Source organism: Cupressus sempervirens, chromosome 4 (assembly GCF_028749045.1).
Source record: "Cupressus sempervirens isolate cs-2001-9-10 chromosome 4, ASM2874904v1, whole genome shotgun sequence".
NCBI classification, from domain to species: Eukaryota; Viridiplantae; Streptophyta; class Pinopsida; order Cupressales; family Cupressaceae; genus Cupressus; species Cupressus sempervirens.
The window spans coordinates 885,358,822-885,380,810 of NC_143121.1; the positions used below are offsets into that span (position 1 = coordinate 885,358,822).

A 21,989-nucleotide genomic window follows, 5' to 3' on the forward strand; every position below is an offset into this window, starting at 1 on the left:
AAGAATAAAAGTTAATATAGTTTTTAGCACTTGCATTTTTTTTACAAAATATTTCAGCAAAATTAATCAAATAATTTTTTAATATTATAAAACTTATTATTTTTTTAAAAGAGGGGCAAAAATTTATTAAGAAAAAAAGAGAAACAAAAAGGAGAGCTCTATCCTGAGCAACAATGACATCTAACTCAAGAGACAAATCCAAGGGTAGTTGCCCCCTATCTACAACATTCCAATCCTGAACATGATCAAAAGCCCATTTGGCCAAACAATCAGCAACTTTGTTCCATTCTCGAGGAATGTAATTAAAACTAACAAGCTTTAAAGAAGTACAAAAGAGAAGAGTTTGATTAGCAACTGAAGCCAATTGCCAACTAACATCCTCTAGCAACTATGAAGTAAGCAGAATTCACCACCGCTTGAGATTCAAATTCACAGATAAGCTTGCACCATCCCCTCAAACAACATTGCTCCACAACATATAAAATGGACAGGGCCTCCATGAGATTGTTAGTATGCCAACCCTTGTGCGTTGAGAAAAGAAATTGAACTTCTCTAGAGTTGCATCGAGCCACACCCCCAATGCTAGCAGGACCTGGATTTCCTCAAAAAGAACCATTAGCGTTGGCTTTAAGAACTCTAGTTGGAGGAGGCAACCAATGTCCCACATAGTTCACCCACCGCTTCCCCTAACGTCTAGGATGGTTTGGAACACTATGATACCATTGACCTGTAGCCCCTAAGAACTCGTCCTAAAAATGAAAGTTAAGGCGATTGCAAATAGCAAGATCACCAAGATCCATACCTCCATCTAACTTACACTTAGCCTGATCAGTTTCCTGAAGAGAGTGGGAAATCTTCCACCAAAGATGCAAGACTCCAATCTGACCAAACCTGAAAGATTCATCAATTTCTACTCCAACCAGATATGCCAAAGAATAAAAGAGGGGTCAGCAATCCATGCAACCTAAAGAGGTGAAGCCTTCGAGGGGGCACTCCCCAAGTGATCCCAAAACTCAGGCAAGGAGGAAGCATGCTAACAAGAGAAACCCCAAGCACTCCACTAGAGATGTCATAAGTCGGTAGAAAAAGAACAATGAAGAAGAGATGAGAGATAGACTCCTCTCCATTACCACATACCACACAAAAGTATGGGCCCTAAAATTCACATTTACAAAGATTATCTCTCGTAAGACACCTGTTGTGAGCCACCAACCACATGAAGAAATTACATTTGGACCAAGAAAACTTATTCCAAATTTGTTTCCAACAATGGACCTTAGCATCCCCTAACAATTGTCTAGTAATCTCTTGGTACCCACCAGAAACAAAATATTTACCAAATAGGGTACCACCCCAAGCCAAAACATCTAGCCCCAATAAAGAGCAACACTTCCTAGAAGCCAAAATCCACAAAAGCTCTTGGTGGTCCGCCTCTAAGCCCCCAAGAGACCAATCTGAAGAGTGTTTCCATCTATATCAGGTAGCAAGACCTAGTTGATAAGGAGTCTTATAATGAGCCACTTTATCTCATCCAGCAACAAGAAATGAATCACACAGAGTTTGAATATGAGGATAAATGGATAAGATGGGAGGGTTGCCATCCCAAGCATTAGACCAAAACAAAGCCTCAGAGCCTCCCTTACATATCCAGAAAAGGCCCCTCTTAACCATTGAGCTCCAATCTTGAGAGTATTCCACACCATAGAACTACGACTTTTAAAAGGAAGCATGGAAATTGACCAAGGATCAACACCTCCAAAATACTTGAGTAATTAGATGAGCCCTGAGTTGATTTTGTCCAAAGCACTATCACCAGTAAAGCTTACCACCCAAAGCTTGGCTACTCAAGAGAGCAAATCGAAGGCCAAGACCGCCATTCTTCTTAGGCTTGCAAACAATCTCCCAACTTGTTCAAAGTTCATTTAGAGTTACGCAAATTACCACACCAAAGGAATTGCCAAGAAAGAGCATCAAATTCCTTGAGAAAGTAAAGAGGAGCAGCTTGAACCATGCTTCTATAAATAGAGAGTGCCTGAATAACAAATTGAAGAAGAGTAACACAAGAAATAGTAGAGAGTCATCTATAGATCCAGTTATTTACCCTCTCTGGAAGCTTGTTAATCGAATTCTGCTAGAAGAGTCGTGGCTGCCTAGAAACAACAATAGGAATGCCAAGATATGTCAAAGGGAGCAAACCAATCTGAAACCTAAGGATACTAGCAATCCTTCGTTGAATAGGTTTAGGAGTGTTAAAGAAATATATAGAAGATTTGAGTTCATTAACTGATGCAGAAGCATCCTGGGTTGCACTACTATCCTGCATGTTTTCAATTTTTATCTTGTTGCTGAAACAATGTTCTATTGAAACTGTGTTTTCTGGTTTCTAGGTACCTGTTGCAAACCATCTAACTAATTTTCCATAATGAATGAAAGGTTACACACTTCAAGGATTGAAGAGGGCCTAGAGTACTATCTATGATCCAAGGCGCATGTTCTAACTCCTTATGAGTTGGGAGATATGGCAATTCTCCTAGAGTATCGATTTCTAGCAATTTTGCATGACAATTTTCTGTGCTTGACTTTCAAGTTGGATGTGCACTTTTCCTCCATGAATCAAACTTTGCGCACTTATGGGGTTGTAGAGAACCTAAATATCTACCCATAGTTCAAAGCGCGAGTTCTAGCTCAATCGGAGCTAGGAGATATCACGATTTTGCTCGAACATCGATTTCTAGACAGTTAATTTTTGATGCAAGCCGACTTTTGTATTTAATGTTAGGCTTATTTTCATTTAATATTTGCTGAGAGCTGACTTGTGGCTTCTTCATGTTGTAGAATGATCTGTAAGCCATTTTGGCTAGTATAAATAGAGTGTTTAGGCTAAGAGCTAGGGCAATTAAGAGTTTTAGGAGATGATTTGAGAGCAAAACTGGGAAGTGCGAATTTGCTGTTGGATCTTGGATTTGAATGTATTTGTATTTGGCTGTAACCCAGAAGACCTTACAACGAGGCATGTATGTTGTATACTTGAAGAATCAATAAAACTATATTACTCTTCTTCCTCCTTTGGTCGTTGTTCTTTGTGTTTGCTTCCATTGTGTTAACTCTTGCAAGGTGGCTCAAAGCTGCAGTCAAGATTTCCTTGACCTAGATGATGGTTATGACTTTTGGATTGTTATCTGTATGGGACTTGAGATTATCTCTTCAGCACAGTGGGAGTGGGCCATTCAAATTCCACAAGGTCGCCCATGGTACTAATTCTTATACCATTGAGATCCGACAATTGGATGTCGTTGCTAGATGTACTTGTGCAGTTGTTTTATTCTTCTAATCTTGTGATTATGTTCTTTGGTCATACTCTGATGTAGTGTACTTGATTACTAGAGATCTTATGAGATGTTGTATTTATTTAGGATGTATATTCTTTTAGTTTTTTATACCTGACTTGTATAGAGGATGATTATGCATTTGGGTTATGCCATGTGGCATCTTATGTAGTTGTATATTATTTCATTTGATTCGTACTTATGGTTATTCTATGATGTGGATTTTGTTATGTATCAAATTTAATCTTAATAACTATGTGATTCAACATCATGTAACCCTTAAGAGATGTAATCTGTTGATGGAATGTTTGTATGTATGTGAGTTATTGCTTCCGCTATGTTATCTCTTGTTGTTCTAATCTTTCAAAAAAAAATGTTTGGCAAACTTAGTGACACATTAGGTTAAATTCTTTTGAGTTCCCTAGCAGGGTGATACAAGATGAACGAGAAGACACTCGACCAAGGGGAGAAATTTTTTAAGGGTTCCAAAAGATAGCCAAACCACCAGCAATTCCCATAGCCCCAACACACTGGCATTGCCTGCGAGGCCAAACACTAGAGGCAAATTGAACTATTGACTCCACTAAAAGCTTACTCTCCTAGACACAAAATATATATGGAGAATGATCAATCACCAAATCGTGAATAGCCTTTTGTCTAAGGATGTTATTCAACCCCCTAACATTTTATGAGAGGATGATCATCACTAAGTAGAATGGGGGAAATGAGCATCCAAAGGTTTCACAACCCCAAACTCTATCAACATATCTCCTGCAAATCTGAGCTTCTCTTGGTCTTTTTTACACTCACTCTTTCTAGAGGAGTAAATGAAGCCCTCTTAAAAGATCTTTACAGCAAACCCAAAGGGAGGGTAGACCCCTCTTACCCTCATCGAATGCAAGCACATCCTTAACTAAGTCTGCCAAATTACCATCATTATCTCGAGGTACCACAGGAATCACCAAAGCTCCAGACCCAAGAGTAATAGGGAGCTCATTTGTCAATCAATCTACAACTTGAGGTGCTACATAGGAATCATGAGGTGGAGCTTCCCAATTGCAAACTGGACAAGCTGAGAAACTAGGAGGAATACCCTCCTCTAAAACCATACTTTCCAACACCTCAAATCAATTAAAACTAGAATCTGACTATTGATCTTTGAGTGGCCTTTTGTGACCACACCCCTTAGCTTGTGGGCAAGCAAGAATAAAGCCATCCTTATCCCGGACAATATCATTCAATTGAGTGTTCCCTTTTCTTGCATTATCTGCTTGTGTATGTCCCTTAGCTATGTTATCCATCTAAGCTTTACCTTTTCCTACAATGCTCATCTGACCACCACCATTAGCAATAGTAGAGCCATCTGTCCCTTGACAAGTTGAGACCCGCGGGCATTGATGCTACAAATGACCATACTCATGACATGTGACATAGGAAAAGAAGGGATTCATAATCCAATTGTTGCACCCAAGAAGAAGACCCAAGTCAAATTTCCATCGAATTTGGTAATGGGTTATTCAAATCAATTTCAACACAGATTCTAGCATAAGAGAGAGCCTTTTTATCAAGGGATCGATGCGCAATCGCAATCAGCTTTCCAAGAAAAGCAATAATTTGACGAAGAATGTCTTCTCATCGTAATTCAAGAGGAAGGTGTGGCATGCAAACCCACACTAATGCATTTGAAGGAGATCTTCACCAGAACTAAATTTTGAATGCCAAGGTTTAACAAATAACCCAAGTGGTTGAAAAAATAAGGGCCCCCTTCAAAAACATGGTCCTAATTAGACATACAAAGAGATAACTATTCCAAGCCAACATGATCTTCATATCTCCTTCCACCTACCATGAATGACAAATCCATGCCTCAAGACTCGATAAGGATATCCTAATACCAAGAAATTTGCATATCAAAGCATGCTTAGACCAATATTCAATGTCCTCCATCACTGCTTCCAAAGGAATAACCAAAACAGGGCAATCTTGGTTTTGTGGAAGACAACCATTAACTTTTTTAATCCTGGAGCTCTCCCCCACATAAAATGAATCAGTTCCCATTGCATGCATGTTCGAAAAAGAACCATTTGTTACCACCAGTAGAAAAGAAATTCCAAACTCATGATTCCAACTAGATTGCTAAACATTGTTGATTGGCAAAGTCACAACTAGCGCCATCAAATTCCATAGATTTCCCCAACACCTGTGGTTGATTCGTAACACTCCCTGCCTAGTTTAATCTGGCTCAAAACTACCTTAATCTCTAACTTGTTTCTTCAAGTTATTTGAACCAATAACCATATTTTCATTCTTAGTTCTCATTCAACTCTTATCAATCGTGCATGCAACAAAAATAATCAATTATTATGCTGCAAAAATAAATTATTACTTTATTTATGACAAGGCAAGTACTAGCCACTACGTGGCACTTGTTTCTATTTAAAATGTTGTGTACAACAAATACACTGTTTTTAGTATCAAATCATTGATATCAAACTTTAAATAGTAAAAATATTCGATGAAATTTTGAAATATAAAATATTGCTCAATTCTATTAAGTTTAAATATCAAATAAACTTCAATAAATATAACAATAATTTAGTTATTACAAGTACTAAAAATTAAGGCCCATCAATGGGCTTGGTAGGGCTAATCCTAATCTAAAAAGGGATAAGGTATGTTGGATAGCACCAGAGGAAGGATGGGTTAAAATAAACTTTGACGAGGCTGCCAAGGGGAATTCGAGGGTCTCGAGGCGTGGTTGTGTAGCGAGAGATCATAAGGGCAACACTCTTGCCTTCATGGCCAAATGACTAAGCGATGGCACAAATAATGTGGCAGAATGTTGCGTGGCAAAAGAGGCTCTTGTATTAGGGGCTAAATTGGGTATTTGAAGAGTCCATCTTGAAGGGGACTCGGAGATAATCATTAATGGAATAAAGAAGGAGAAACTAGAAGAGTGGCAACTCGACAAATACATTCAGTAAATTAGAGGATTGTTAATGGAATTTGAAGATTTCAAGGTTTCCCATATTTACCAAGAAGAAAATAGGGTGGCGGATAAGTTGGCCAATATGGGCATGAATGCAACTTTGAGGATTCAAAATGAAACATATGAAGACCTTAGACTTCTCATTTTAGATTAAAGAGAGGAAATTATTATGAAGAGGCCAAAATTAAAAAAGTGTTCTTGCTAATCACTTTTAGCATGATTCCATCCCCTAATGGCATTCATGAAATTATGCTCTTCAGAGATCACAATCTCCAGCGCATGTCAAACATTGATATAATATTTTGACACCCTGGCATATGCTTGCTTCCAAAGTGTTCGAAGAAAGTGAATATAAGGAGGAAAGACAAGGCAATACACAAAGTTTTAAACAAGGGAGACGAAAATGGAGGCAAATTTTGGGTTGGAATCAAAGAACCAAATGCAAACTTACAAAGGAAACATCACAGTCTGGCACTTGAAGAACATCTTCATGTTTGATGATCCGAAATTTTTGGAGGGCACACAACATATCTATGGTGTGGAGTACCTAGATGCTTATTGGAAACAACGCTCAAATCTAGACGTGGCTTCACTAATGGTGGGTGAATCAAAGGAGTATGCTGGGTCATTGCAGATTGTGTCGACCCACAAGGGCTACTGGGGTTGGAAGAGATTGTGGAATGCGCTATGTAGGTGTGGGCATACAGATGGGACAAGAGCCATGGAGATTGATTGGAGGTGGGGAGTCTTTAGTACAACCCCTAGTTGTCTGGTCTATGACAAGCACAAAAGGAGTGCACATCCCCAAGGCAGAGCAAGGATGGAGGAAGATAGTGGACTTCCTGCAAGGGAGGATTTGGGTGTCGGCTGAGGGTAAGCGTGCATTCAATAAGGCAACACTGCAAAAGAGTGTATTAGCTCTAGGACAGCCCCTACGACATTAGCTTGTGAGAAAGAATCAGAAGGAAGGGGGTGAATCCACGATAAAAGACATGTGGGTGGATGTTTCATTGACAGAGGAGGCGAGAGCAAGCAGCACAAGCGTCACCATGATGCCACTCCACAAGGGATGCCAAGGCCGAGGTCTGTGCCAGATGACCAATCCACTACAACCTTCACGCGAGAGGAGGCGGCTCATTGGTTCAAGAACTAGCCACAAGAAGCAGAGGGAGGTAGAAGGTATCAGCTCTTTGGGCACCTGAATGTTTTCTTTGTGGTGGTTAAGTGGGTTTAGGCGGCTAGTGTTAGCGGCACGGTGTTAATGCCCAATTTTTTGTACAAACAAAAACGTATGGTTTTGAGGGTGGGTAGATAAAAATATATAAGGACTATGGCCAAACTTTACATATGGTAGTATTTGTAATTCCTCTTTTTAATATTAATACAAAATCACAATGTTACCTATCAAAAATAGAGTACTAAAAATCAAATATATTTTAAATTCCACCTACCCAATGTCAACTTTGTTTTAGAAGTTTCACATCTTAAAAACTTCCTAAATTAAAATTGAGTCGAATTAAAATTATTAAACTTCTCTATAGAAACTTTTTCTTTCAATTTATTAGTTATATTTTTGTTTTTGTTTTTTGATAAAATTATAGTTAAGGAATCTAGAAGCACAAATTGATTGTATTACATTTTACATTTAACTTAAAACTATATGGAAAATCTTTATTATTGGGAGGCTACCCACTATCAATTTCTATTTGTATATTCCCTCAACATATATTTCGTCAATAATAGGAAAAGAACAACTCTATTACGAATGGAATTCCATTGACGACATCGTTTACTCGACACCCTTCATATCCTAATCCACAACACCGAGCATGTGAAAACTTGGTAATAGAGACGAAACAATTTTTATCCATCACCCGAATGACGCTTGCAATATTTACACGTAACAAAAACCTGAATAGCTTATTACACTGGAGAAAAAAAAACTTATAATTCACAGATGGAAATATCAAATAAACATAGATAAGGGAAATCTATATTCAAAGATTGTTTGGAAGAATCAATTCGAAAAACTGTTTAAATTTACAAGTCGCTACTATTAAAATATAGAAGATTCCAAACAGCCAAATAAAAAAAAACTTAAAAACCTGAGTATTAATTCATCTCTTTCTAACAGTCGCCCTAAAAAGCACGTATCTTCCACGTGTAGTTTTTCACAGTTTGTTTTTCTCAATATTATTAGATCAGTCAACCTGTTGAAACAGCTAATTTCATTTGGTAGATGATAGGACAGCGAGGAGTCTATAAACTAGAGGATTTAAAATTTGAGCGGTTGCATCGAGAACGGGAAACGATCAGTCCTAGCGAGCCTAAATTTGACGATCTGTCCGTGAAGCTATTATTTTTCAAAATTCTTGATTCAGAATTTTCCTCCAGATGTTAAAAAAATAGTTTACTTTTCAAAGAATAGGTAATATAACGTACTGAGCTTAATAAGTTCTCCCGTTTGCGATTCGATATTTTATCTAATACAGCCATCAAATTTTTATTTTCGAATACGAAAAGGAAGAGTTGTGAAACCAAACAGAAGATGTAATGATCATGATCACCTACCCCACGGTAGCTTCCTTTCGCTGTTGGGGTGTGGCGTGTGCAGGAAGTTCTTGACTATAAACGGCGAAAGTAAAAACAACCCCCAAATGACTGGAATCGAGAAGCCTGAACGGCGTTGTCAATGCTCCCTTGCCAGACTCACGCGCTCTCAAAATATTCTCACGATCGTGCTGTTCAAAACAAATAAAACAAAACAAAATGATTTGTGGGGACACCAAAAGATCTGCAGAATATTTTTGATGGATTAAAGAAAAGAAACGCCACCTGGCCAGACATCATGTCCAGCGATATGAGATAAGACACCGTCTCCTGAGAAAATACTGCGGGAGCGTACTCCTCCTGCGTAGACTGCACCTCCTTCGTATGCATATGCCGTATTTTCCATCCCTGCAATCTCTCAAATTCTTCCCGTTCCGACTGCAAAACACGCTGCGCATAAGCCACCCCGCTCATCAGCGGCCTCTCGAACGCCGTTCGAGCTGTATACGAGGCGAATATTTCCTGCACGAACAATAATACGTATTACTGAGTATACGAATACGTATAAACGTTTGTATCTAAAAATACAGGTATTCTCTCGTTAGGTGGGGGAAAAATAATAAAGAAAACTACAGCAGAAATAATGGTGTACTAGAGTTTGTAAATCTTTGGCATTGAGAACGGAGCACGGGCGCCTTCACAAATGCTATTGCGTGAATAAATTCGTCAAATCTACCACAGAACGCACTCCGTTATAAACGTAGAATCATCGACAATTGCAGCTGGGCGTGTGTGAATAGGCAGCATTATGAAATTTGTGTAATTCAATGGATCTGACGATATTGACTCGGCAGAAAATATGAAGAATCTTGTTGAAAATGTGGGCTAAACTTCCAGATTTCTATTAAGGATAGAAAGAGAAACGGTATAGTAAAACATGAAAACGATCATCAATGAGAAATCGATAGACAATATTTACTACGTTAGAAAACTGGTAGCTATGGAAATATAGCGGAAGGCAAAAAAAGGAAAACAAACATGCTACGTTAGAAAACTGGTAGCTATGGAAATATAGCGGAAGGCGAAAAAAGGAAAACAAACATCTGCGAAGGTTTCCGTTCGTCTGGAATGATTAATTTTCAGTAAGATTATTGGAGTGACGAAGGCGAACTTCTCCATTACACAGGCCTTCACCTGTATAACTTAGGAAGAAGGAAACTTTAATGTCAAAATTTATAAGCGTTTTGCAAGAAACGAAATAGCCTACGTCTACTCTTTTGAAATTATAGAACTTAAAAATCGCCACGCGGACATATGCAAAGAACGGTATAGAAGCTTGCAGAGGTTGTACTAAACAAGCAGAGTACCTCGTGTTAAGGCAATTACATTGATTGAAACAGCAAATGAGCACTTGAAAAGAAGTAGCTATATAGCGGTATTTTAAGGCAACGTTTCGCTTAGGGCAGTGGAATTTGCAGAAAAATTAAAGCAAGTGCTCGAAGATAGAAAAATAGAGAAATTCCCTAAACCCACAAAATATCAGGTATGGCGGGTAAATGTACTGCAAATACAAATATGTCTGAAAATGCTGTGATATATCCACAAAATATAGACGTTCTAATTAGAAATAAGTTCGAAATTAACACTTTCTCAAAAGGAAAATGCGAAATATACAACCCAGTCCAAATTTGCAAAGTTCTTCCTCTGCCCCTCTTAATACAGTGCATTGCTTCTTAAGATTTGAAGGAGAATAAAAAATAGTTAGGAGAAAAGATTTAACGAAGTTTATGAACGTAAACACCGAAAGTGTGAAAACATTTGTAAATGTTGAGCTTGTATCACAGCACAATGAGCACATCAAATTTGTTGCAGAAATCGGAGGAATATTGAAAACTTAACCCTGGAAACGACGGATGGATGATCATGAAATTTGCACATAAATTCTCAAAGTACGCTATTAAATTCATAGCCATCAAACTTCCAGCAAACTGAACAAAAAACCTTGAATTCTGAAACCACAAACCTGATATAGAACTGAAGGAGTCATCTCCAAATGGAAGGTAGAAACGAGTACGGTCAAAGCCCGGACATGATGCATGCTAGCGACAAACTGGTCTTGCAGCATTTTGGCTCTCTCCTCGCACATACTAACCAGGTTCTCATGGCGTCGGCGTGATATTTCCCTCGACATGGAAATGAATGTCCAGACGGCCACAGCAATCCCCACCAAGAACCACAACATCACCATCCTCCTGTACCATTTCCCACCTATTCGACCGCTCAGAAACCCGTCGACTGCCTGCTTCCACGTCGCCAACTCCGCAATAATTTTGTTTCTACGGTTTCTGCTAATTGCGTAAGGCCACCCGCTTCCGTTTCCCTTGTACAAATTCTTACTGTCATCGCGTCCGTCCAGTCTGCTCGCCATGCCGCCCTTGTTCTCCTCCATCTTCATCCACCTGGATTGACACATCCCATTACCTTCACAAACGCAAACGGCTGGACTGGTGCCCCAACCACAAATCTAGGGCCAAATAATCATTTCAACGGTAGTTTGAGCAGCTGTGATGCTACAAATGCCGAACGACTGCGATCACAGCCCGCTCAACTCAAGCTTCGCAAATAGCGAATCTTGAACTCGGGACCTTTCAAAATCATACAACGGAACGGAAACCAAGCGGCATGGATCGCATCAAAAGAATTTCAACAGATGCATAATTCAGTGCTTCTACAGTCAAAACCTCGACAGCAAACAACGGCATCTCATTGAGTTCGTTGGAAAAATAAAGCAGTAAGCACAATTAATCCCACCCTGCAACTCGAACTCCCAACCTCCAGCTGGATTCAGTCTAAGAAATTCACAAAACAAGCTGAGGCGAAAAAAATAAAGCCAAAGAACATGAGCTTGGCGTGTTAAAACGCTACACACAAGCAGGCGCCTGCGACTAAAAGGCTTAAGGCTTTCTTCCCGTTTCCAGAGATTCGAACTGCCAACCTCCTCAAAATCCCCTTACCTCTACCACAAACTAAAAAGTTCACAGATGACTTTGGCTCTTCTCCTCGTACAGCTGAAAAACGTTACACCTCACAGATTACACACGCCCCTTTTAACTTACCCCTAGACTTTTTGCCCAATCGAAAGGTGGTGAATATTCTCCGCGAATTAAGCAGCTACCGTAGCCGTCGGATGTACACCCTCGGACAGTAACTGCAAATGCAGCACCGTTTGTATTAGACAACAAGACGTAGAGATGAAAATGAATCACCAAAAAAAGTAGTGAATAAAAAAGATCGCTCAAATCTTTAACAGCAGCAACGCAGGACGAGGTAGGAGGACGATAAAGATAAGGCTAAAGCCTAAAAATGGCTCAAATACTGTAGGCCCCCAGTGGCATTTGTGGGGCTCGAACCTTGAACCAATTGAAAGCCTATCGCCCTTGAGGAAGCTCAATAAAAAAAGCTTTTTGTAAGCACGAGACATTTTAGACTTCTGCCCTATTTCTGCGGCCTCCCAAACGACTGACATCTCCTTTTTCTTATTCCGGGGAGCTTTTAATTACTCCCATCACTTCCTTTCCTCGGTTTTCCCCACACACTCCACCGCTGGAGAAAATGGAATTATATTTGGAAGTAAAAATATGATGATGGGAGACAACGACGCGATGGATGTTCGTACCTCTGTCTGCAAGTTGCACTCTTACCGTCGCTTTCACCCCGATCCGCCTGGGGATCCCGACAGCGACCTCTCCTTCCCTAAATCGGAGTCAAAGCCTCTACAGTAAGCGGAACTGCTCATTTCTACAGCAATTACTAACCCTAAAATGTCATTTCTACAGCTGTTCTTAACCCTACCTATAATTTATTGTTTCGACAGCAATTCTTAACCCTACATTTTCGTTTCCAGTGCAATTCTTAACCCTACAATTTCGTTTCTACAGCAAAATTTTAACCCCGAATTTCGTTTCTTGTTTTCTTTTCTCCGGCATTAAAGTACCTAATGATGCAGCACAGCGATGTTAACTGTGGAAGCCTTGACTCCGCCATGCGACCTAATTATGCAGTTTTCGGTACCTGTTCTCTCACATGGTCCCGGGTTCGAATCCCGCCGGCGCAGCCTCATTAAAGTCTATTTCTTTCCCGGAATGCGAGTAAATGCGTGCCGCTTTTGGCAATAACGACATCGTACAGGTACTCGAACCCTATTTCTCGAGCTGTTCTCTTATCAACTGCTCAGTCTATTCATTCTCACTGTTCGAAGCACATAGCGTATATTATAAGAATTGCCTAAAATGGCGTAAATGTTGTACGGGAGGCTCCGGATTCACTCCAAGCTCCATGGAACACAGTCCAAAGTCTCTGGGATAAATCAAGTTCTTACGCGTTTGGACTGTAATAAACGCCTTATTAATGTGCTGTAAATTTGGGGAATATCAACATGCCCTGCCATTTCTGACGAGCTAAGGTATTTTTCTAATCAGTCTACTGTTGAAATTTTGACCCGTGAATTCTCAAAATCTGATCGTACCTCCACTCCTCCACCCAATATATTTTGGATGAATCATAATCTCCTGGGGAAAATTTTATTCGCCTTTATCGTGCTCTCAACTGTTTCTATAGTAAGTGTGATTATTGCTCTCCTGATTTGTCACTGTTTGGAATTGATTTGCTATTATGTGAGGACGGACGCTACCTATGTTAGTACTAGAGAAGCCTATTTAGGTAGTGCAGGTAGTAAAGGGGTTGGTGAGTAGCCTCATGACAAAGTTACCTAAGTTCTAACTAGGTGATAAACATGGTATACTAGCACTTGGTTGGTGCAAGGGTATGGTGAGATTTTTTTTCTAAAGTCAAAATAAAAGAGATGTAAAATTTAATAAAGAATTTAAAATTGATAGTTTTTGTTTTTTTTTAATTCAAAATAAAAGAGAACTAAAATTAAAGAAAGAATTTAAAATTGATAACATACATTTTAGATGTTATATAGAATTGAGTAAAAAATTTACAATTTTAATATTTTATTAATGTACAAGAAGAAAAAATCTACAAGTAAGAAGAAAATGATATTGCAAACATGTTTCTTCTTTCTTTCTAATAATATTGTATGGGTTTTTTTGCATCGTAAAAGAGTGTCCAAAAGAGAAGGAAGACTTTATATGAAGCACTTGGATGAATTTGATTCTAGCCGTGGTGAGGGGTTGTTTTGTACCACTGCCTCTAGAAATGGGTTGGATTAGAGAGGTTTTGGGGTTTCTATGATCCCAAGGTGGACCAATGTAGCTATTGAACTATAGTGTAACATATGAATATCGTTTACGTCCCCAAGAGATCCACTAACAAGACTAGTTGTGATCTAGAGAACCTCTCTGATAGTTGGAAGCAAGAGGAAAAATGTGTAAATGTTGGAAATATGTGTAAGACACAATTGTATTCAAAATAGAACAGGATTTATATAAATTAAACATTTGTAAGGAACATATGTATTCAAAATAGAACTGGAATTATACAAATTAAACATATGTAAGGCACATTTGTATTAAAAATAGAACTAAATTGGTACTATAAGCTATGTTTGAAAGATAGAAGAGGAACATAACGCTGATTCTCTCATTATAAGAGTAGGAAAAGTTTCAAAAAGCTATATTTTTTCAAGAGTTATGAAAGAGGGTAGACTGATAAACAACATTGGAGTTTCACACAAGTGAAGCATGTTCTATGGATTAAGATACATAATTTATAAAGAGCTCAAGTTTTTTTCACCATATTACGAAAATAGAGGAAAATTAATATTCTTTAGAACAAAATTAAATTGATTAATTTAAATTTTATAAACCAATTATATAGATACATTAGTATTCATACAAAATAAATAAAGACGGCTTGAATTATAAAGTTGGATATACCATAATCTCGAAGCAAACCAAGGTATGCTATATTTTACTTTCAATCAAAACCTTATTAGATATGATCATATGCCTTATTTATAATGACTACGATAATATTCTATGTCATTCGAGCAATAACAAATCATTAATAGAGTTGAAATTTACAACTAAAATTGTTGATATCTAGTTCAAAGTTTATAAAAAGGAGAAGCATGTGAGTTATAATATTTTTATTTATGCTCTTTTAACATGAACTGATAGGAAAATAGATAAATAGCATCTTAAATAAGAAATTAATTACAAATTAGAAAGTGACACTCATTTTCTTAGATTTTGCAAATGATTGACTAAATACATAAAAGAAATCGTACTTAGTTAAGGTTTATTTTTGAATCTCCACAAACCTTTTGAATTGTAATTCAACCTATGCAATGTTTGCATTTCATCAAATCTTGATCCCTGCTATGTTTTTTTCTAATAAATAAATATTAGTATTTGATGTAAATAAACGTTATTTTTTATTTCAATTTATGATGAGTTTCTATTTTTTAATGAAATTTTTAAATATTTTACAAAATTTGTATTATTCTTTCTATGCTTTTTTATTTATAAAAATATTGTTGTCATAATTTATAAATCATGATGCTATAAATGGGACAAATTGATGGCTAGCTACAAGGAGGTGCACGATGAGCTCTGTCAAAGAGATGATAATCCATTTTTTGATGAATTAGATCCACTACTTTCTGTAAACTCTGTGACAGCAAAACAAGAAGACAAAGAAGCACCTACCCCTATTTATATCTAAGGCATATACCCCTATTTCTGTTGAGGTTGTAAGTTCTTCAAGAGAAGTGACTAAGAAAGCACACAAATTATGCTTAAGCAATGTTGTATTTGATGAATTTGGGCTGATATATTGAATCAAGTGACAGTTTGTGTATTTTAAGGTCTAATGTAGTAACCACTACCTTAAAGAATTGCATCCTTCCTAGTTGGAGTATATGGTACTTTAATGCAAATCATGGTAGCTATTGTTGGATCATTCTGTAAAATATACCAAAATAGGGGGATAACCTACGTGTTAACCCCACAAAACTCGGCAGATGAAAGACCAAATCATCGGTCAACAAAGGAGTTACTCGACAAAAGCACAAAACCAAGAGTATGTCGAGTAATGTCAACACTTGTCGAAATAGCGTGTTAACCCACGCAAAAATCATAAACTGCTTTCCAGAACAAATGCAAACAGTAAGAACAGAGTGATGCTCTGTTTGCCTACGACCAAGCACACAACAAAATAAACAAGGAAGGAGACAACACAAGTGCAATAGGCAAGAAGTATGTAGTGGGTAAAAGTACAAAGTTGTGTCACCTTTCAGGATGACTTTTCAGAACGATTGAATTTGAGTATTTCTAACTAAAAATCAATTTTGTTCAAATATATGATCTAAGATAAATTCATTTTAGCTAAGTTATATATAGTATCACACTTCCAATTGGAAATGTCTATTAAATGCATATTTTATACTAGTTTGTATCCAATTACTATAGAAATATAATTATTTCTGAAAACTGACATTTCAATAACTCTTACTATTTGTTATGATATATTTTTAATAACTTATAAACACCATTTTAAAGAGCTCAAAGTCAAGAATATTCTCATATAGAGTTTATAGTGTTTTAATTAGATACATTATAACATATTTTAACACTCGAAAAAGATGTCAATTTTGAGAAAGAAAAAAAATTAAGTCATATCAATAAAATTTAAAACTTATATGGCATTCTAGAGGAGAGAGTCCTCTTCTAGAATGTATAACTTTTATTCTAGTTAAAATAAATTTCTTTTGAAAAATGTGGTGGGAGATGAAAACTATCGATTTGAGGTGAGTTGAATTTTGATTGATTATAAAAGTGAAAATATAAGTCTAAAGCCAATTTTTATATTTGAATGCTCTAGATATATATGTTATCTATAACATAGTCTGAGATCAAAGGGAAATAAGTTTATTTTCATATAGTTTTTTGGTGGGAACTAGACCCCTAATTTTCAGTATTTTTTAGCAATTAAAAAATTATCTTTAAAAATTATGAAAATATATCAATTCTTATTCCAAATAATTGTTAAAAATTATAATCCCAAACTTGATCAATTTCTACACAGTTCATTAGTTTACCTCATTTTCAAATTCTAAATAATAATACCAGTTTTATATCATTGAAGTTGAATAGTTATACTTTTGTTAGCCTTTTCCTTTACAAAAGGGTGACATATGTTTGTGCTTTGACCCATGCAAGATTGATTGCTTGCTTTCTATTAATCGAAAATGAACTATTACAAATCTGGAATGTAAAAACTACAACTATTGTACATAAAATAAACTTATAGCAAGTATAGCGGCATACAAATAAGTTTGGAGCTACTCAGAGCTCTCATAAAACAGACCTAGAACAATCATTGCTCAACAGATTGAACAACTAATGATGTTGCTGCACAAAATACTCAAAAACATTCTCTGTTGTTACTGCTACAAAAACTGACTCTATATGAGAATGAATAATAGAATGAATAACATTCCCTCTCTTTTGTCTTTCTGCTATCCACAAAAATTTCCCCCTCATTTTCCAAATTTGAACTCACCTTCCCATAATAAATGCATTTGACTATTGGAGCTGGAAACAAGGGATGCCAGGTTGGTAGGTGGGCGTGGGACAACTAAAAGTTATTCAATATTCCAACACTCCCCCTTTGTCCCAAGCCAAAAAAATAAGGATCAATGTTGATCCAAACCAATTACGCGAAGACTCTTTCTTAGGTGCACAAAAGTTCCAATGCCCAAAGGCTTAGTGAATATGTCTGCTAGCTATTGCTCAGACTTACAAAATTTCATCTTGATATCTCCATTCTCCACCAACTCTCTGATGAACTGATATCTTATCTCTAAGTGCTTGCTTCTCCCATGGAAGACTGGATTCTTAGACAATGCAATTAAAGAGATGTCACAAAAGATGGTGGTTCTATCTTCTTGCCTTTCATTCAAATTCCTTAACCAAATAGCTTGACATGTTGTTGCATTCGCTACTATGTATTTAGCCTCTGCTGTAGATTAAGCAACAATAGGTTGCTTCTTGGATGCCCATAAAATTGCACCCGATCCCATATGGAACATGTATCTAGAAATGCTCTTCCTATCATCTAAACTTTCATCCCAATCACTATCCATATGACCAACTTAAAATCATTATCTGCAGTATATAAGATCCCAAATCCCTAGGTACCATTCACATACCTTAGGATCCTCTTTCTGACTTATCGATGGGAATCCTTTGGTGTTTCCATAAATTTGGAAATCAAACTTACTACGTGCATCATGTCAGGCCAAGTTGCTATCAAATACATCAAGCTTCCAAACATACTCTTATATAGTGTTGGATTCACACTTTTGTTGCAATCTTCCTTGCTCAACTTTAGACCTACTGTTGTTGATGCTAGGGCTGCCTTACTATTCTGCATTTTGAATCTCTCCAAGATATACCTTGTATACTTTTCTTGAGAGATGAAGATGCTATCATGCATTTGTTTTACTTCTATGCCTAGAAAGTACTTCAAGAGACCTAGATTTTTCATCTCAAATTCATTCTTCATGGACTCTTTGAACTCACCAATTAGGAAATTATCATTTCTAGTGAAGATTAAATCATCTACATACAAGACAACAATCAACACTTTACCATTTGTTACCTTGATATAAAGAGTGGGCTCACTTATAAAGAGTGGGCTCACCATTGCTTTTGCTAAAGCCATTGCTCATCAAATATGATTTAATCCTACTATGCCATGCCCATGCAGCTTGCTTGAGCCCATAAATAGCTCTCTTCAATCCATACATCTTGTGTTCTTCACCTAGGACTTCATAACCAGGTGGTTGCTCCACATAAACCTCTTTTTTCAATACACCATTCAAGAAGGCGGACTTCACATCCATTTGATATACCTTCCATTTGTGTTGGGTTGTAATTGTAATGACAACACACATGGTTTCCATTCTTGCAACCGAGACATATGTCTCATCATGATCTCTGCCATGCTGCTGCTTATACCCCTTGACCACTAAACGTGCCTTATGCCTATCTATTTTTCCTTTAGCATTGCACTTGGTCTTGCAAACCCATTTTACTCTAATTACTTGCTTCTTGGGAGGCAAAATAGTTAACTCCCATGTCTCATTTCTCTCAATAGCATTTATTTCCTTATCTATGGCATTACACCATTTTTCTTCCTTCATAGCTTCTTCAAAATAAATTGGATCACTATGAGAAAATAATGTAACACTCTCATCATAATCTTCTTCATACCTTTCATCTTGGTATATCTCACTTAGACTCTTAGTCTTTCTTGGCAATAGGGAGACGAGAGTGGGATTTGAATTTTTAATATTGTTGCTACTACTATTTTGCATACTAGCTCAGGGTTGTCTTGAAGTGCTTGGAGTTGTCACTCGACATGTAAGGGGTTGCTTGCCATTTTGCCTTTGCCTGCAATCATCAATGTTTGTTGCTCCATCATCCTGCTCATCACCAATGTCTTCCTCTTCCTCATCAATACTCGACACTTTGCTTGAGTGCTTGAAGATACATCAACCGAGCCATGCCATGACTAATTTTCAAGAAACTCCACATCTCTTGAAATGATGATCTTCTTGGTGATTGGATCATATAACCTATAAGCCTTTGATTCTAAGCTATAACCTGTGAAGATACACTTCACACCTTTGTCATCTAGCTTTTGCCTTTGTTCCTTAGGCATATGTGTGTATGCTACACATCCGAACACTCTCAAGTGTTTAATAGTACAGTTGTTCTTTGACCAAGCCTCAAGAGGAATCTTGTCAAGAACTGACTTTGAGGGACACCTATTGATCAAATATACTGTTGTTGCTACAGTTTCTCCCCAATATTCAGTTGGGAGCCCTTTTTCTTTCATCACGCTTCTAGCCATTTCAACAATAGTCCTATTTTTCCTCTCAACTACTCCATTTTGCTACAGAGTATAATTGGTTGTAAGCTCTTTCTTTATGTCATTCTGCTTGCAAAAATTTACAAACAAATTGGAGGTATACTCCCCTCTTCTATCCGATCTAAGGACCTTAACATAGTGTCCACATTCTTTTTCAGCCAGGGCTTTAAATTCAACAATTCTATCAAATGCTTTAGATTTTCTCTTCAAAAAATACACCCATGTCCTACGACTGAAATCATCTATGAATGTCATAAAATAAGTACTCCCCCCAATAGAAGTAGTTTGCATAGAGCCTACTAAATCAGAATGTACCAACTCTAATAGTGCTCTAGCCCTTCTAGAATTTCCAGAATTAAAGGGAAGCCTATGTTGCTTACCCAAAATGCAAGCCTCACACTTGTCATATGAATCTACTATGCTTGACAAACCATCTACCATTCTTTTCTTGGACAACAGATTTAAACTAGCAAATCCAAGATGTCCATACCTTAGATGCCAAAGCTTGGAGGGGTCTTCATTTATGCTCCTAAGAGCTTATTTTTTATTATTGGTGTACATGCATGCTTAGGAGGTGCAAAACTAACTTGAGAAGAGAAGCATGTCTCTATCCTCAAAGGGAACATTCGGTTCTTTGTCATTTGGACTGCTACAAGTAATCTATTACTCCCATCCTTGTCATGAATGACACACTTGTCATTTTCCATCAACACCTTGTGTCCATTTTGAATGAGTTGTCCAACACTCATCAAGTTGTGCTTCATACCGGGGGCAAAATACACATTTTGTATCTCCTTCTTCTCACTTTGCTTGGTGCGGACCATGATAGATCCTTTGCCCACTATAGGAATGGTTTCATTATTTCCCATCTTAATTTTAGACTTGAAAGTCTTATCAATGAAAGAAAATAAACTTTCATTACCACTCATGTGGTTGCTACAACCACTATCCAAGTACCATATCTCAGGGTTGCCTTCTTCACCAATGTTACACATGATGAAGGTTGTGAGATTGTTTGCATTTCCCATGTTTACATCAGCCATATTTTCATTTTGCTTTGACTGATCACCCTACTTTTTACAGCATTCACTAACATAATGCCCATACTCATGTCAATAGTAGCATTTAACATTGCTCCTATTAGAGTTGTGATTCTTCTTACCTCCTCTAGAACTGTTTCGAGAGGTGCTTGCTCCCTCTTGGTTGCTTGCTCATCCTGAGCTTTTTGCACCAACATTCCTTTGACCATTCCTTCCAAGACCTCTACTTCTCAAGCCTCTACCGAAGCCATTTCTTCCTCTCTCCCTACCTCTTGAATTCTCTTGAGCCCTGAAAGATTGCTCTTGGGAAGTTGTTGCTTATTTGTTTATCTAGTGCTCAATTTGGAGAATACCCATCAACTCATTCATTCTCAAAGTGGTGAGGTCCTTTGCCTCTTCAATGGTCATCACAAGATTGTCATATTTCAAAGGTAAACTCATCAATATCTTTTCCATAACTCTGTGCTCTTCATAATCTTCTCTATTTGATTTAAACTGGTTTATCAAAGTAGAGATTTGTGAGTTGAACTCTGCAATAGGTTCATTATCCTTCATCTGAAGGTTCTCAAATTCCCTTCTAATCAACTATAGTTTCACTACTCTGACCTTATCCGTCCCCTTGAAGTTGGTCTCAAGGATATCCCATGCTTCCTATGCATAATTTGTTGTTGCAACCTTGGGGAAGATTGTCTCTGCCATTATTGCCTCAATTAGACTTAATGCCTTAGCATCCTTTCTCCTTGACTCTTTGAACTGAGCCTTTTGATTGTTGGTGAGGGCAACATACTAAGTTGGGTCTATCACATCATTGAATCCATTGATCACAAACTCCCACAAATCATTAGCTACCATTATGGTTTTCATCTTCTTTGCCCAAATGTCATAATTTTGTCCATTAAAGGATGGTGGCTACTACCGTATCTTTCCTGCATCTCCAACCATGTCTCCAACATAAAAAACTTAAATACCCAGAAAAAATAAATGCCCAAACTCACAAGGATTTAGGAACAATTAGCTCTGATACCATGTAAAATATACCAAAACTTTCTACAAAATCTGACCCAGAAAAATAGCTACATAATTCATAGATTGTGGAAATCTCCTAACTACAAGATAACCTGTGTGTTAACCCTACACAACTCAGCAGATGAAAGACTAAATTACTTAGTCAACAAAGGA

General features: G+C 37.4%; 1 protein-coding gene across 2 annotated transcripts in view; it reads right to left on the bottom strand.

The window, feature by feature from the left end:
* Window positions 1-13,294, bottom strand: part of LOC149564227 (histidine kinase CRE1-like) — a 43,704-nt gene extending 30,410 nt beyond the window's left edge. Inside the window, exons 1-3 of one of the 2 annotated variants that reach the window (XR_016364174.1) lie at window positions 10,889-11,945; window positions 9,151-9,387; window positions 8,887-9,056 (exon numbers count right to left, since the gene is read on the bottom strand). Coding sequence is in view for 1 of the 2 variants with exons in the window: in XM_089827298.1 (XP_089683424.1) it covers window positions 8,887-9,056; window positions 9,151-9,387; window positions 10,889-11,338 (857 nt within the window). In the remaining variant the exon portion in view is untranslated. Of the gene's footprint in view, window positions 1-8,886; window positions 9,057-9,150; window positions 9,388-10,888 lie in introns of both variants that reach the window. The other variant, XM_089827298.1, reaches the window with a different exon arrangement.
* Window positions 13,295-21,989: the final 8,695 nt, after the last annotated feature.